The sequence below is a fragment of the Microtus ochrogaster genome, unplaced genomic scaffold (assembly GCF_000317375.1).
Source record: "Microtus ochrogaster isolate Prairie Vole_2 unplaced genomic scaffold, MicOch1.0 UNK35, whole genome shotgun sequence".
In the NCBI taxonomy this organism is placed as follows: Eukaryota; Metazoa; Chordata; class Mammalia; order Rodentia; family Cricetidae; genus Microtus; species Microtus ochrogaster.
The window spans coordinates 1,387,817-1,404,623 of record NW_004949133.1 but is presented as its reverse complement, the minus strand read 5'-3'; the positions used below and the strand labels follow the sequence as shown (position 1 = coordinate 1,404,623).

The 16,807-nt window shown below is 39.3% G+C and overlaps 2 protein-coding genes across 2 annotated transcripts in view; one reads left to right on the top strand and one right to left on the bottom strand.

Moving 5' to 3' along the window:
- Window positions 1-12,359, top strand: part of Spta1 (spectrin alpha, erythrocytic 1) — a 71,097-nt gene extending 58,738 nt beyond the window's left edge. The window contains exons 42-51 of the mRNA XM_005368593.3: window positions 1,194-1,403; window positions 3,543-3,839; window positions 4,559-4,671; window positions 5,740-5,757; window positions 6,495-6,546; window positions 7,542-7,729; window positions 9,468-9,521; window positions 10,000-10,146; window positions 10,857-11,001; window positions 12,052-12,359. Of these exons, the coding sequence (XP_005368650.1) occupies window positions 1,194-1,403; window positions 3,543-3,839; window positions 4,559-4,671; window positions 5,740-5,757; window positions 6,495-6,546; window positions 7,542-7,729; window positions 9,468-9,521; window positions 10,000-10,146; window positions 10,857-11,001; window positions 12,052-12,177 (1,350 nt within the window). The 3' untranslated portion in view covers window positions 12,178-12,359. The remainder of the gene's footprint in view (window positions 1-1,193; window positions 1,404-3,542; window positions 3,840-4,558; window positions 4,672-5,739; window positions 5,758-6,494; window positions 6,547-7,541; window positions 7,730-9,467; window positions 9,522-9,999; window positions 10,147-10,856; window positions 11,002-12,051) is intronic.
- Window positions 12,360-14,906: 2,547 nt separating this feature from the next.
- LOC101982925 (olfactory receptor 10Z1) lies at window positions 14,907-15,854 on the bottom strand. Its single transcript, XM_005368535.2, has one exon. The coding sequence runs from the start codon at window positions 15,852-15,854 to the stop codon at window positions 14,907-14,909; it is 948 nt and encodes a 315-aa protein (XP_005368592.1).
- Window positions 15,855-16,807: the final 953 nt, after the last annotated feature.

Sequence of the window (16,807 nt, the reverse complement as noted above, 5' to 3'; positions counted from 1 at the left end):
AATTATTCTCAAAGGGTGAATTAGTCTAAGGTGCTAGGCTTTAATCCTAGCACTTGAGAGACAGACAGAAATAGGCAGAAGGAGGCAGATGAGGGCACATTGTTGACAGAGATTTCTGTCCCACTCAGTCCCGCAGCCATTCAATCCCAAAGAAACACACAGAGGCTTACATTAATTTTAAACTGGTTGGCCTATTAGCTCAAGCTTCTTATTAACTCTTATATCTTATATTAACTCATAATTCTTTTCTGTGTTAGCCACATGGCTTGGTACCTTTTGTCAGTGTGGCATCCTCATCATGCTTCCTCTGTGTCTCGACTGCAGACTGACTCTTTCCTCTTCCCAGAATTCTCCTGTTCTCTTTGTCCCACCTGTACTTCCTGCCTGGTTGTCCTGCCTATACTTCCTGCCTGGCTACTGGCCAATTGCCGTTTTAGTAAAACAATACAACTCACAGGGTACAAGACCATTGTTCCACAGCAGCACATGTCTATTAGTTTGAGGCCAGCCTGATATTCATAGTGACACACTCCAGCCAATAAGTGCTACCTAGTGAGAACTTGTATAAAAAAAAAAGAGAGACAAGAAGAGGAGGAGGAGGAGGAGAAGGATGAGGAAGATAGAAGTGTTCTGATGCAAGTCACTCTGTTAAAACTCACTTAGCAGTCCTGAATTTTGTGACTTTGATATTAACATTTCTGCCAAAATTTAATTTCTGTAACCAGTACGTACAGAGCTCTTTTGAGTTTATGTACCCAAGGCCCCTAACAGTGTACTGCTTCTACTCTAAGAGTAGAGTGTGACAATGTAAGAAATTCTTAGAACATATGTGTGTTATAAGAAGAATCTCATTATTTTAATTGTAAATATTTGAAGTATCTCATCATGTTCCATCCCCTTAATAATTTTATTCCTACTATATAATCATATATATGTGTATATACACACACATGTGTGCATACACACACACACACACACACACTAGTACTTAACCATAATTCCAAATTCAGATATTTATTCTCAAAATTACAATTTTTGTCCTCAGACCACTTTCTAACTACATTTTTTTAAACATACCCTATTAAGTTAACAATTGCCATTAACCATGATAAAAGTCTGTTAGGACACAGATGTGTGTGGTCCTTTGGATGCATCACTGAGCCTGTTCATTGCTTCTGTTTTTATCTTCTAAGGACACGCTGGATGCCAGTCTTCAGAGCTTCCAGCAAGAACGACTTTCTGAAATCACCGATCTGAAGGACCAGCTTGTGGCTGCTGATCACAGCCAAAGCAAAGCCATTGAGGAGCGACACGAAGCCTTGCTGAAACGCTGGGAGCAACTGCTGGAAGCCTCTAAAGTTCACAGGCAGAAACTACTAGAGAAGCAGCTGCCTTTACAGAAGGTGAGAAAGGGGGGAAGGGAACAAAAACAGAGTAAGGTGAAAAGGAAGTGCAATGAAGTATGATAGGGTCTCAATTATCTGGTTATTAGCCAGAGAATTCAGACACGATGACTAGAAACCTAATTTGAAAAATTTATAAACATTTCAGGACAAAGAAAACGATCAACAAAACATTATTATTGAGCCAAAAGGAATTAATTTTCTTAGAATGAATAGAAGGTCTTTTTGTTTGGTTTTCAATGGGTTAAGAGATTTTATAGTTGACGTAGGCTGGAAGCCAGCCACATACAGTGGGAGGGGTGGATAGAACCAGAGTGTGGAAAGCCTTTATACACAAAACTAAAACTATCACAAAAGCAAGTTCTGTATGTTTCTCTAACCTAGATAAGAGGGTCACTGGAGAGGTAGCTGTAAAACATGTTCTCAGGGTATCTCCTTGACTAGGAGGGCGTCCTTGAGTGTGTTACCTTGTTCTGCCCTTTTAAGAGACAGGAAGATGTTTTCATCCCCTTCTGCTTTTCTGAGTTCTTCCTATTAGATGAGATAACGGATCTAGGAATACAGTGGTCTGGTAGACCTAAGAGTCTATAAAGTGTTCTTTCCAATGGTAACTTCTGAGTCATATTAAATAACATATTAAATGACAATCATAAGGCATATTAACAATAAAAAATGCAGAGCTGGATGTGGTTGTGCATGCCGAAAATTCAAGATTTCTTACTCAGGCAGAAGCAAAAGGATCAAGAGTTCTAGGCCAGACTAGATTGTATAGCAAGATTCTGTCAAAAATTTAAAGACTGGTAGTGAATTCCAGTGCATAAGTCAGTGGTAGGACACTAGCAGTATGCACAAACCCCTGGTTTTGATCTTCAGCACCACAGAAAAACTGGTTCAGAATAGTCAGTGATGTTACTAGTTCTAGAAGAGAGAAGCAACTGTACTTAAATAATTTAATACAGGGAAACTCACAAAGTCTCAACCTCTCGTTAATCCCTACTCTATTAAACAATATACACACAGCAGAAATAAATCTTAAGTGAAAATATAAAACAATTATATTGGCATCTTTCTGTGCATATATACATTCAACAAAGAAAGTTACTTGACTTTATTACTCAGTTTTCCTTAATTTTGAATAACAAAACATGTTTTAAGTTTTTATTATAAATATTCAATCAATCTATACTACTCCTAATAAAACATGAAATGGTCTATAAATCTTATTCATTTTCTTTGTGTTTACTTTAACATATGAATTACTGAAATTAGTGCAGGATAATCACCTCTAGTTAGAAAATTTTTCTTCTAACTAGTTTAAATTGGGAGAAGAAAATTTATTTTCATAATTGCTCAGACAAGTCATGCAGACAATTCAATCACTTGAGTTAAAAACCCACAGTGTACTTTTGATCTGGAATTATTCCTTATCACTTCTTGTTTGGAGCTGTCTATGATTTTTCTGTCTCCCAGTCATATAAATTTAGTATCCTTTGAGCATGTGGGTAGCTCTGGGCAACAGTGTAGGAGCATGGAGGTCATGCATGGGGCATAGGTCAATGTGTAGAAGATGGGTTTAATCCATGACTTTTAAAATTTAAAGGCATCATATGAGATCACAAGGTTTGGAAAGGAATGTGGGAAAGTGACTTGGTGCTGTCAAAGAATTGTATTGGTAAACCATCTACAAAAATTGAAGGGGAAGAAGAGGGAGTGGGTAAAGGATGGAACAGAGTTGTTTGGTTTGTGTCATTCATTCTCTTTGATTCTCATTTATCACTTGTTTCTAAGTGTATCCCCTGCCAGGTAGGACTGTGATAAAGACTTTCAAACAAGAAATAAGGTGATTGAAACTACCATTGCTTCCCTCAGAGTCACGAAGGTAAAAGAACATTGTGAGCCAGTCACTCTCTTCATCTGTACATTGTAGGAAGATTAGAGAATTTCACAATGAGAAAAGGGCAAACCCTGGTAGTTCCTCTAACTTATATTCATCTCACCTTATCACAGCATCCCTGCTAATTTCAGTCTCACAAGTTCAGATTGCTGCCTGCAAGTGTTTAAAGACACTATTTTTATCCTCAATCGTCTCTTCTCTTGAGGGACACTATCAGAAGCACTGAGGGTGTCTTTTTTCTGCAGGCTGAGGAGCTATTCATGGAATTTGCACACAAGGCTTCAGCCTTCAACAACTGGTGTGAGAATGCTGAAGAGGACTTGTCAGAGCCTGTGCACTGTGTCTCCCTGAATGAGATCCGGCAGCTGCAAAAGGAACACGAGGCCTTCTTGGCCTCTCTGGCTGGGGCTCAAGAAGACTTCAACCATTTAGTGAAGCTAGACCAGCAGATTAAAGCCTTAAATCAACCAAGCAGTCCTTATACCTGGTTAACAGTGGAGGTGCTGGACAGGATCTGGAAGCACCTGCCTGACATCATCAAGGTATCTTGGGGGACAACCCAGGCTTCTTCTGCTATAGGAAACATGACCAGTGAACCCATATGGAAGTTGGGGGTCTTAGGGGAAAGAGGGGAATGTTTTCATTAATTACACTGTGGCAGAAGTCAAGAACCAAAACTATCTAAGGAAAACTGGAAAATATATATATGTCATAATAAATATATCTTATGGTTTGTTGTCTTGGAGTTTGTGGAAAAATGAAAAATGACTAAAGTAAACAAAGAATATGATAGATAGGTAGGTAGGTAGATAGATAGATAGATAGATAGATAGATAGATAGATAGATAGATAGATAGAATATAAATAGATGATTGAAAGATAGATGACATAGAGATAAATGATAGATAGATAGATGATAGATAGATAGATAGATAGATAGATAGATAGATAGATAGATAGATAGATGATAGATAGGTAGATAGATAGATAACAGATAGCATATAGGTGGATGATGATAGATAGATAGATAGATAGATAGATAGATAGATAGATAGATAGATAGATAGATAGATAGCATATAGGTGGATGATGATGATAGATAGATAGATAGATGGTGTATAAATAGATGCACGTCGATGTGCACCTGTGGAAGACAGGTTCACTTTGGGATAGAGATGTGTACCTATACCTACAAAGTGATTCTTTTATAATAAAAAATATTCCTTCCATGTGAATCAGCTCTGCTCTTTGTTGCTTGTAGGAGCGGGAACAGGAGTTAAAGAAAGAAGAGGCTAGGCAGATCCAGAACTTTGAAATGTGCCAGGAGTTTGAGCAGAGAGCCAGTGACTTCCTTAAGTGGATCCAGGAGACAAGGTCTGCTGTGCTTTCTTCAAACCAAGACCCCCACATATACTGTTTTCAGCAGGGATAACATATGTGGCAGAAGAAAGTAGTATGACCTCTGTCCCTAGGGCCATATTTTGATTCTGTTTATCTGCTTTTCATAATCCCATATTTTGTCCATTATTCTCACCCACCCTTTTTATTTTCTTCTTGATACTCATACTTCCCCTCCTATTGTGTATGCTTATACTTCAACACAATAGTCCTGTGACTGTATGCCACATTGCACTTTATAAAGTACTTCAAGAGCCATTATGTACTTAACTGTCAGACCAACCTTGAAAAGTGCAGAATGTATCTTATTTCCTCTGTTTAAAAGTGTGGAAAGTTCAAGTAGAAAAATTGTCTCACTCAAGGTCACCGTTGTACTTATTGACAAGACCAAAAACAGAACCTACGGTGAACATCTAATACCAAGTCATTACGTTGCCTGCCAACTAAAGCCATAATGAAAATGGAGTAGTATAATATAGCCTAATTTCATTTATTATGTGCAAGATGTATGTAAAGATGATGTGTATCACATCTTCTGAGTAAATGACCTGGAAAAGGGGATACATAAAAAAGTACACTATGCTAGAACAAATGGCCAAAGTACGAAGACTGTGCCCATTAAGTAGGTCAGTAATGTGATATTTTGAGGTATAGTGTTTTGGATGGATGATCCCTAATTAATGCTTCTACACAAAAGAAGAAGAAAAACTGCATTTTATCTAAAAACATACATCTGGCTGAGGCTGTATGAATCAAAGCATCCCCCCTTTTCCCCTGGTTTTGGTTCCTACATTACCCTGTAGTGTGTGCTAGAGATTTAGCATACTGATTGCTTTGTCCCAAAAGGGAGAACTTTACAAAGTCTCTGAGTTTCCCAAAGTACCAGAGGTTTTGGAAGCAGCATATAGATGGATGGGTTCCTATTATGTGACCAAAACAGACCTAAAATGTTTCATCAACATGAAGAAATAGAATTATTATGTGAGCTAATGTATGTTTTCCTTCTTTCTTCTCATGATTCATCCTCCGGTCCATCATGTCCAGGGCCTACTTTCTGGATGGGTCAGTATTTTTCTGTAATTGTGTTTATTTTATTATGTTGTCCTACAATAATTAGTTAGGGAAACTTTGGGGCTGAAGTATCCTATCTCATCATAATCTGGCAGTTCCTAATTAAAGATGGGGGGTCAGAATAAAAAGTCATATTTTCTCCTAGTCCTGCACCCATAGTAGGTGGTACCTCTCTCACACACCTTACATGTAAAACCTCCATATCCATGGAGAACTGTGTCTATATGTTCAACCAACTATGGGCTGAAAATGCTCAGAAAAACTCTCTCTACTAAATATATAAACATTATTTTTTGTCATCTTTCTCTTTAAAGTACATAACAACTATTTAAGTTGCAGCAGGTATTATAAGCTATAAAGATTATATACACATACTGCATGCCACATTTCCATTTTGTAACTGCAACATCCATTATGTTGATCACCATAGAGCCCCTCAAGGATACCAAGAGATAAGTACATTTGAGAGTAGAACTAAGAAAAACATGTGACACTTTCTTGTGAACCCAGAAAACTAGGGCTGGCTTTACGTTCCTTTTCAACTATCTAGAAAGATAGACAGATAGAGGCTTGTTTATTAAAATCGAGCTCCGTGAAACTTTATTTTATGGAGCCTGTGTAATTTTAAAGAAAAAGAAGCAATGAACTGCAGAGGCTTTGAGCTAATGGGTCTGTGAATTATGGATTTCTGTTATAACAAATAATGTTTTCTTTTGATTCTTAATTAGATCATTGCTCAAGGAAACAGGAACTCTGGAGTCCCAGCTCGAGGCAAATAAAGTGAGTAATGTTTTGTTAGCTAGCAGAAGACATGGCTTGAATTTTAAAAAGCACAGGGAAAACCACATAGAAGCAACCCAGTGATATTTTAGGTAGAGGTTACCTAAGGTTAAAACCAAGGTTAGAGTCCTACTCATGCCCATTTGCATTTTAACTATAGGCCACCACATTATTGATACAGGCCTCAGTTTAATTCAATCTTTGAGTGTCAATTTCTGCAACAATAAAACCGAGCTAATATATACATTAAATATTGCGGATGTACTTATCTAAACGAGCAAATGTACATGTTTCTAGCCCATACCTGGCACATCAATACATTTCTGTTATTTGATGTAGCTAGATGATATAACTAAATGTAAATTTTCTCCTTCCAACTGAGGGAAGCAGTGATTTTAAAAAGTATTTCTCAGTCTTGTATGTTTTATTGCCTCTTTCCAGCATAAAAAATAGTTAAATATGACTTTTTCTCAATGAGAGAAAAATAAGATGTCAGGTAGCATTGATTTGCTTTATATCATTGAAGTTTTCACCCGTCCCTGAGAGTCACTTTTTCCATTGACTCCTTGCTGAACATTTCCCCTTTGTTAAAATGCTCTGGGAAAATGTAGAAAATTTTACATAATGTGCTTAGATTGTAACATCAAGCCATCATCGCTGACGATGAGGGAGTCTAGGAAATGGATACACTGAGAGCATTAGATGAACCAGAGAGCTCAGCCCCAGTGAATGATGGAGAGAATTTATAGTACAATGACTAGACCTGGTGGTGTCTGAGTTCCAGGATGACAGACGTCATCTCTTATAGAGTCCCTACTGTTTAACAAAGGGATGATTGTGGACGTGAAGCAGTTTTCCTGAGTTGCTCATGCTTCATAGAGAATAAGAAGACCTTTGAAGACGAACAAATTTGGAAAATTCAGTCCCTTTTCCCTACCTTTTAGGTTGTAACTGCTGGCATGATTGACTGCCTCCCTTCTTTGTCTTTTTCCCAGAGGAAGCAAAAAGAGATCCAGGCAATGAAGCGACATCTGACTACGATTGAAAATCTCGGGGACAACATGGAAGAGGCCTTGATCCTTGACATCAAATACAGCACCATTGGACTGGCCCAGCAGTGGGATCAGCTGCACCAGCTGGGGATGCGAATGCAACACAATCTGGAGCAACAGATCCAGGCCAAGTAACTAATGATGGTTTGAACCCAGGGCAAGGCGAGGGGCAGGTGGTTTTAGATGCTGCAGCTTAACTAGGCTGGGCTTAGGACACTTCCGAGATGGTAGGCTTACCGACCATCTCAATATTCTCTCTTTTCTGTTCCACAACTGGGCCAATTGTCTTTGTACCAGGGTCTACTATGAAATAAGAGATGTACCCCTCTCTGCGTAAGTCTTTCTAGACGTTCATGTCCTCCATCCAGTTTTCAGGGTTTCTTTAACATCTTATGATCTTTCAAAAATCATTCCCTTTTATAAAATTATGCTGAAGATATAATATCTGGGATGGAAGTTTCAAATTGTGAACTAATGGACACAAGGGAAGAAATTAATCTTTCCTAGATAAATTAAACCTATCATCACAGGTTTATGTCTGAATAGTTTTTGGAATTTTTTTTGTACATTAGAAATTGACAGTCATTTTCTGTAAATTACCTCATTATAAATAATTAAGTCTTTTAGAACTATTAAATTTCTGTTGAAGCTTTTCAATTTTGCTAATGTATTGAAAAGCAGCCAAAGGAAATTCGTAACTGAATTAGCATGGCTGTGTTCCAATAAAACTTTATTTGTAGATATTGAAATTTGAATTTCACCTGTTTTACATGCTTCATGAAATATTTTTGTTTTGATTGTGTTCAACTATAAAGAAATGCTAATGACATTCTTTTTTAAAAGAAAAACTATCATTTTTTATTTTATATACCAATCCCAGTTCCCACTCCCCTCTTCTCATCCCCTCAAACTTCCTCCCCCAACCCCACCCCATTCACTCCTCAGAGTGAATATTGCTCCAAGGAAGGACCAAGGCCCTTCCCACTATATCCAGACTGAGTAATGTATACATCCAAAGAGAATGGGTTCCAAAAAGCCAGTACAAGCAGCAGGGACAAATTCTGATGCCACTTCCAGTGGCCCCGCAGTCTGGTCCAGTTTTACAACTGTCACCTACATTCAGAAGATCTAGCTTGGTACTATGCTAGTTCCTTCCCTGTCTGACAGGAGCTGATGAGCTCCCATTAGCTCCATCATGGTCTTGACCTCTTTGCTCATATTCTTAGCCCTCCCATTCCTCAGTTGTACTTTGGAAGCTCAGCCCAGTGCTCCCGTGCAGGTCTCTGTCCCTATCTCCATCAGTTGTCGGATGAAGGTTCTATGGTGACATTTAAGATAGTCATCAATCTGACTACAGGGCAAGGCCAGTTTGGGCACCTTCTCCACTATTGCTTAGGGTCTTAACTGGGATCATTCTTGTGGATTCCTGGGAATTTATCTAGTGCCAGATTTCTTGCTAGCCCCATAATGGCTCCCTCAATCAAACTATATCTTTCCTTTTTCTCAATTTCTGTCCTTCCCCCATCTCAAATATCCCAGTCCTTCAAGTTCTCCTCCCCTTCCTTTTCTTTCCTCCTCCTCCCTTTCTGTGCTTCCCTCTCCCCCACCCTCATGCTCCTAATTTTGTCAGGAGATATTGTCTATTTCTCCTTCCCAGGGGGAACTATATATAATTAAAGTAGTTCTAGATACATAGATTGTTTATAAACAAGAAGAGGCTGAACTTGGCTCCTGGAGCATAGCTTGGCAACCCCTGAACTAGATCACTCAAATGATACATTGCTCATTACAATCCCTCTACCTTTCATATGGCAGTCCTTTGACATTTCCTGTTTCATTTCCAGAGTTAACTTATATTTTTCCTTCTAGGGACACCATAGGTGTGAGTGAAGAGACACTGAAAGAATTTAGCACCACATATAAGTGAGTATAAATTCATAGTTGGTTGATCTTTTGTATTCTAGAAAGTTCAGAGTAAGTTTGCAAAGAATAACTTCCCCCTCTATGTGTCTTGATGGTATCTTCAGTAAAGATCTAGTCTAGGTATGTTAATTAGCATCAGTATTAGTTTTTAATATCTGATTTTAATAATCTGTGAGATCCTGGATTTTGAAAGTAAAACATGTCTTTAAAACATTATTCAACTAGTGAATACGTTTTCTCTGTGAATTTGAGTTGTTTATAGGGGTAAAACTTGAGAGATGACTATTCAATGGTTTATGTTAGTACTTCCTTTACTGGGTTTAACGAAACACTCAGAGAAACAGATAGATTCTCTGCTCTGTGCTCCAACAATCTTATGGCATGCATTAAAGATCTAGTCAATATAACAGGACTTGATCTTTTTAGTTCTATTGTGGATCTTTTTTGAGCTTGAAAAAAAAATGTTTTTGTTCTTTAGACACTTTGATGAGAATTTGACAGGACGTTTGACTCATAAAGAGTTCAGGTCCTGCTTGAGAGGACTCAATTACTACCTGCCTATGGTAGAGGAAGGTGAACCGGAGCCCAAGTTTGAGAAATTCTTGAATGCCGTGGATCCAGGGAGGTAAGAAGAAGAGGTTAAGGGTTGGGTTGGGACTTGACTGGAGATGAATAAAGAGTGAAATGGTCTATGGAACACTAAATTAACTTACTTAAAAATAAGCAAATAAGACAACTGGAAAGCTTGCTTGCTTGCTTGCTTGCTTGCTTTGTTTGTTTGTTTGTTTACTTACTTACTTACTTATTGGGGTAGCTCAGAAGTAAATGGCGCTGGCCTCAACTTAGTCCCAAGCTCTACTGTTTTCTCAACTGATGATTATGTTTAGTCTGTAAATTCCAGCTGTTTCTGAGAGAGGGTCTAGAAAATAAGTATCCTCTCTTTTCTGTAAGGAGAAATTAGTAATTCGAAGCCCACAGTTTACGGTGGAGTATTGGGTGCCAATGGTAGATGTACCAGAACCAGTTGCAGTAAGAAGCTAATTCTTTCTGATTCTAAAGATGGAAGTGGAAAGGGGATTATTATCTGGGCACTGATAGGAAATGAAACAAAAACCATGGCTGATAAGCCGTGTAGACACTTCTGGGGTCTCAGAGATTTTGTAGAAGGTAATAAGAGGTCAAAGTGGAGACAAGAACCCATGTGTCAGGGAGACTGTTTGAAAGAGAACTACAGAGGCTCTGACTTCCCTCTGGCCCTGAGATGCTGCACAGGATGGAAGGAATACACATGGCTTGCCTTCAGAAGGCTCAGCTCCTGCTCTCTTTCTCCTATAGGAAAGGCTATGTCTCTCTGGAGGACTATACATCATTCCTGATTGACAAGGAGTCAGAAAACATCAAGACCAGTGATGACATAGAAAGTGGATTCCAAGCCCTGGCAGAGGGCAAGGCCTATATTACCAAAGAGGACATGAAACAGGTGAGATTTCTGCTTCTTCTGTGCTAACCCTGTAACCTTGGTTTGAGTCACCTTAACCTTGAATATTTCCTCTATATACTCCCACCCACATACCCACTACATTGCCACAGACCTTCTCTTTAACAAAGTATCACTTGTTTCAGTTAAATCTTTTACCTTACTCCAGATCAAAAACCTCTAAAGGTTTTCTACTGACTATTATAGTCAGTTCAAATCCTGCAACTCAATTTTTCAACAATTTATTATCATTTCTACCTAATAAGCCTAACTTAGATAATAGATTTAAGTTTCTGATGCCCATGGATTATTGAATAGATAATAAGAAAATATGATATATATGTATTTATATACTTACCTTTATCTATTATCCACTTTCAGATATAGATATAGTAGAGTGTGTCTGTGTATGTGTGTGTGCATGAAATTTATTGGGTCATATGGGTCATAAGAAAAAATCCAAAGCTTGCAAGAAAATTAATGAATTTAAAAATTATTGTGTTAAGTGTGGCAATCAGAAGTCAGAAAGGCTAGTCTGAATAATAGTCTGTCTCACCCTGGAGCCCTAGATGATGTTGTCTGTAAGCATGTTTATAGGTGGGTATGAATAGGGATAGACCAAGAGACTAGAAGGAGAAGCACAGAGGGGAAAAGAGGGTTTGAGGCAGAATTGGGGCCTGACAGAGCACATGCGACATGTAAAATGAACAGAGGACTTCTGAGAATAGAAGGGCATTGGACAGGCAGGAAGGTGGAGGGAAAGAATGGGGGGTGAGATCAACAATATTAAACTGTGTTTGAAAGACCATAATGAAACACAATGCAGCATATATTCATTTTTATCAAAAACGTTTAAAGAAGGAGATATGAAAAAGACTCAGGTAGAAATATGAATCATTTTTATTCACTGGAGGTAATAAATTTATGAGAGAGGGGAGTGATAGGAACGAGGTTGCTTCTCCTGAAGACTCTCCATCTCCTGTGTTTAGGACTGTTCGGGAGCCCACACAGAGAACTCGTGTTGGATTTCTGTGACTGTCTTTCTCTTTCCAGGCTCTCACACCAGAACAAGTGTCGTTCTGCACCATACATATGCAGCAATATATGGACCCACGGGGTCGAAGTCAACCTGCTGGCTACGACTATGTCGGCTTCACAAATTCATTCTTTGGCAACTGATAGAGATATTTTTATGTTTCATACATCATAGTGGGTCAGGAAATGTTGAGGGAGAAGAAGCAGGCAAGTGTGGAAGGAAAGAAGATGATGCTCTGTGTGTATGTGTGTTTTACATTTATTAAAATATCTAAAATTTGTGAAGAGGATATTGCAGAGAGAGGACAGACACCTACCTATATGATTATTTGAATGTACCTAGCCTCTAACTAGGGTGATAAGGTTTTAGTGTGTGTGTGTGTGTGTGTGTGTGTGTGTGTGTGTTCTGCACACCTTTAGGATTTTTCTGCATTCTAATTACAGAATTTCTTTTTAAAGGGGAAATTTAACTAAAATTTTGCTTCTGCCTTTGGAGAACATATTATTATTAAATACAAATAGTTAATTATACTATGAAAAAAGATGATAATAAAGTAGCAAATAAAATTCAAGGTGATTTAAAGTTTGGAGCTTTGGAGTATGTGTAAATTCTTACAGTTTGAAAATAAAAATGTGTATCATTATATCTTTTTCTGTGAAACAGAACCACATAAAGATAACACAAAACTTCCCTTCCTGTTTTCACATTTTACCCTTAGAGTGGGTGTTTCTGCTCTGAGAAAGACACAATTCTGGCATATCAGGATATCCTCTTGTTTTCTAAATTCTCAAATACTCTCTTACACTTTCATATGATACAAATAATGCTTGTATTTATTTATTTCTATCTTCTCCTAAGAGTAAGGGAAATTGTTCAGAATTTATGAATTAAGGAGAAGGAAAAGCCAAGAGCATATGGTACTATATGTAGATATTTTCAGGACAGAAAAGTTTTTTTAGGAAACTTTTATGTAAAACTGTTAGCATTTCACTCAAAGAGTCCCTCACCCATGAATATTGACCCTTAATTACCATAATAAGTCTCAATTCTTTTACTTGCATAGACATTAACCCCTCCTCAATCTTTAGAAAAACATTCTACCACAAGAGCCAGTTAAAATAATCTTGGTTACAAGCCCTGGGCCAAGCTCTGGGAGTCCAGTTGAAAAGAGGGAGGAGAGAATGTATGAGCAAGGGGATATCAAGATCATAGCAGGGGAACTCACAGACACAGCTGACCTGAGCTTATGGGAGTACACGGACTCTAGACTGACAGCTGAGGTGTCTGCATGGGGCTGACAGTTGTGTAGCTTGATCTATTTGTGGGGCCCCCAGCAATGGGATCAGGACCTGTTCCTGGTGCATGAGCTGCCTTTTTGGAACCTGTTCCCCATGCTGGGATGATTGGCTCAGCCTTGATACAGGGGGAGGAGCTTGGTCCTCCCTCAGCTTGATAAGCCATGCTTTTTTAACTCCCATGGGAGGCCTACCCCTTTCTGAACAGAAGAGTGGATGTGGAGGTAGATGGGAGGTGGGAAGGAAACAGAAAAGGATGAGGGCTGATTGATAGGGTAGAACAGAACCAGACGAGGAAAATGAAACTGAATGCTGGGAGAAAGTAGGTGGAGTCAGGAGAAGCCATAGAGCTGCCTCCTGAGACAGATGTGCTGAAACTTTGCTGGTAGGCCACGACCTCGTGGTGATGCACAGATTAGTGGGGATGGGTTAAATTAAGATGTAAGAGTTAGCCAGTAAAAAACTAGAGCTAATGGGCCAAGCAGTGATTTAATTAATACAATATCTGTGTGATTAGCAGCCAGGAACCAACAAGTGGCCCTCTTACAACGCAGGGTCATGTGCTTCCTTAGGCATGAAGCCTTCACAGGTCCTTACCTAGAGAAACATTTCCATGGACCAAAAACCAACATTCCTCTCCATACTACATTACAAAATTGACAGTTTACATTTATTCAAAAATGACTATAACTTGAGTATATTGATAATTTTTTTTTTATCTATGTGTAACATGTTTAGCCACCAACATAAAAGTATGAGGATGCCAAAGCTGAAAACGTTAAGTGACTTACCCAGCTAGTTGAGGAGCTTGTGTTCACACTCCTGCAGGGGCACCGTGAGAAGTCACTTTTATTTATCCCTAACAACCCCCAGCAGAACGTGTAGCATATATATAATGCTACAGGTAGAAGGTAGAGCAGGCAAAATAAACAGTTCAAGAACAAAGTCAGAAAGGTGATGTCTAGGTTGAGGTTTGAGAAGCAAATGCAACAGCAGGGCTTCTGTCTGCCTTCAAGTTCCTGGACTGTTGCATGCTGAGTTTCAGGCGTTAGAAGAACACTATTGAAGTTCCTGGACTGTTGCATGCTGAGTTTCAGGCGTTAGAAGAACACTATTGAAGTTCCTGGACTGTTGCATGCTGAGTTTCAGGCGTTAGAAGAACGTTATTGGTCAAATACTCTCATTGTGTAATCACGCTACACTTCTCTCCAGTGTACCTGGATTCTGACAATTCAGCCTTGAACTTAAAACACCCTGAAGTTCCCTCGCCTTTTTAGCTCAGCTGGGAAATTCGTAATGATCTTAATGAATAAAGAAAATTCATATGTCTTGTTGAATTTTGATAATTGGGAGTGACGTTCATGAGACGGAAGGTGAATATTAAGATTTTGAGCTCATCGAGTTGAGCACAGTGACCAGAGCAGGAAAACCTGTCTTATTCTTTCAGGTATCCTAGGAGGAAAGGCAGAGGAGAGATGTGGGCTTTGAGATACAGTGGTTTTGCCCAAAATTTTGGAATGTCTGGCCCCTTGGATTGAACCTGGTCTAGGACTTGCTTACACAAAGGGCAGTGTCTTTTATTTTCTTCCTTTACCTAGTAAACTCCCTCGGAGAGCATTTTTCAGAGCTGATTGCACAGCTCGGTTTCTCAGACTATAAACAATAGGATTGAGGAGAGGGGTTGCCACAGTGTAGGTGACAGCAATAAGCTGGTCCCTCTCAAGAGAGTAGCTGGCTTTGGGCCTCAGGTACATGAAGGAGGCACAGCCATAGTGAATAACGACCACTGTGAGATGTGAGGCACAAGTAGAGAAAGCTTTCCTCCGCCCCTCCGCGGAAGGGATCCTCAGGATTGCCACCAGAATGTAGGCATAGGAGACGGTAATTAAGAAGAAGGAAACCAAGAGAACCAGCAGGCTAAGGATGAGGATTCCTAGCTCGCTAAGTCTTGTATCCCCACAGGCGAGGCTTAGCACCGGGGGTGTATCACAGAAAAAGTGCTGGATCTCATGCGAGCTACAGAACGAGAGGCGAAAAATGACTAGTGTCATTCCTAGTCCAAAAAGGTATCCACTCAAGAAGGAGGTGCCCACTAGCTGGGCACAGAGGGTGGGGTTCATACGGCTGGCATAATGTAGTGGGGCACAAATGGCCACATACCTGTCAAAGCCCATAACAGACAGGAGGAAGCAGTTGGTACAAGCCCATGAAGCAGAGAAAAACATCTGGGTAGCACATCCCATAAAGGAAATAGCCTGTCCCCCCATAACCAGACCAGAGAGCATCCTCGGGATGATTCCCAATGTGTAACAGGTCTCAGAGAAGGACAGGAAAGAAAGGAAGAGATACATGGGTGTGTGCAGATGGCTGTCCAGCCTGATCACTATGATGATGAAGATGTTGCTGGTGATGGTGACAAGATACAAAGAGAGGAATAAGACAAACAGCAGAAGTTGAAGGTCCCCAAAGCTAGAGAAACCCAGGAAGACAAAGCCCCTCCAGCAGGTGGCATTGTTCTGTGCCATTCTGATTGATAGTCCTGCTAATTCTGTTGATTTCTTCCACCATGCCAGAAGATGTCTGGCCTCTTTAGATGCAGGTGAGATGGATTCTTTCCTCTCTGTGCCTATTGGGAACACACACACAAAAGAATCTCTGATTTATACTGTAATTAAACTTTAGAAAAATATGTACTGCACTAGACACAAACATATATAGGTACAGCCTATACATGTCTGTGTATGTTATGGATAGCCAATCATTACATTCAAATTAACATAAAATCCTATATGTCTAAGTACATTTAGGCAAATATAGGAAAACACACACACACACATATATATATATATATATACGCTTCACACTCAAACTATGTTATACCTCTTCAATTAATTACCACACTGCAAATAAATTGTACTTTTTTGTAATGGATGCACATGTATTCACATATAGGCAAGTTTGAAAATACATGCACCATATATTCATTCATCCTGACCTTCTACCTGGGAATATACATTAAGACAAAAACAAATACTTTGCCTACTAAAAAGTACAGTAAAGGGGAAAGGATTTTAAATGTTCTTTATATTCAGCAAGAAAGGTTAACAGAGGTAACGTTTTTGAAGTCAAAGCAAAGCAGAACTAGAAAACAGATTTTCTGTTTTATACTTCAACATTGCTATCTCACACAATGATTGACCTCTTCAGACACTGTGGGATAATTATGTTTTGTAAGTGTAGATTAAGTACCTTGCACAATCTAAATTGATTGTATCTATACAATTACTCCCCCCAAGACATTCTGCTCCTGTGCAAACCCCCTCCCTGAGTGGAGCAGGTTTCTTTTTCATGTCACCAACACGCAAAGCACTGGAGGAAGAACGGGGCAAAGCAGAGGTTGTGCATCAGCCGTCTATCAACCAAAGATCAGCCGTCATCAGCCGTCTATCAACCGATGATCATCCATCAGGCGCCACTT

Coding starts and splice junctions, on each gene's coding strand:
- LOC101982925 (XM_005368535.2), bottom strand. CDS start 15,854: ATGGCACAGAACAATGCCACCTGCTGGAGGGGCTTTGTCTTCCTGGGT.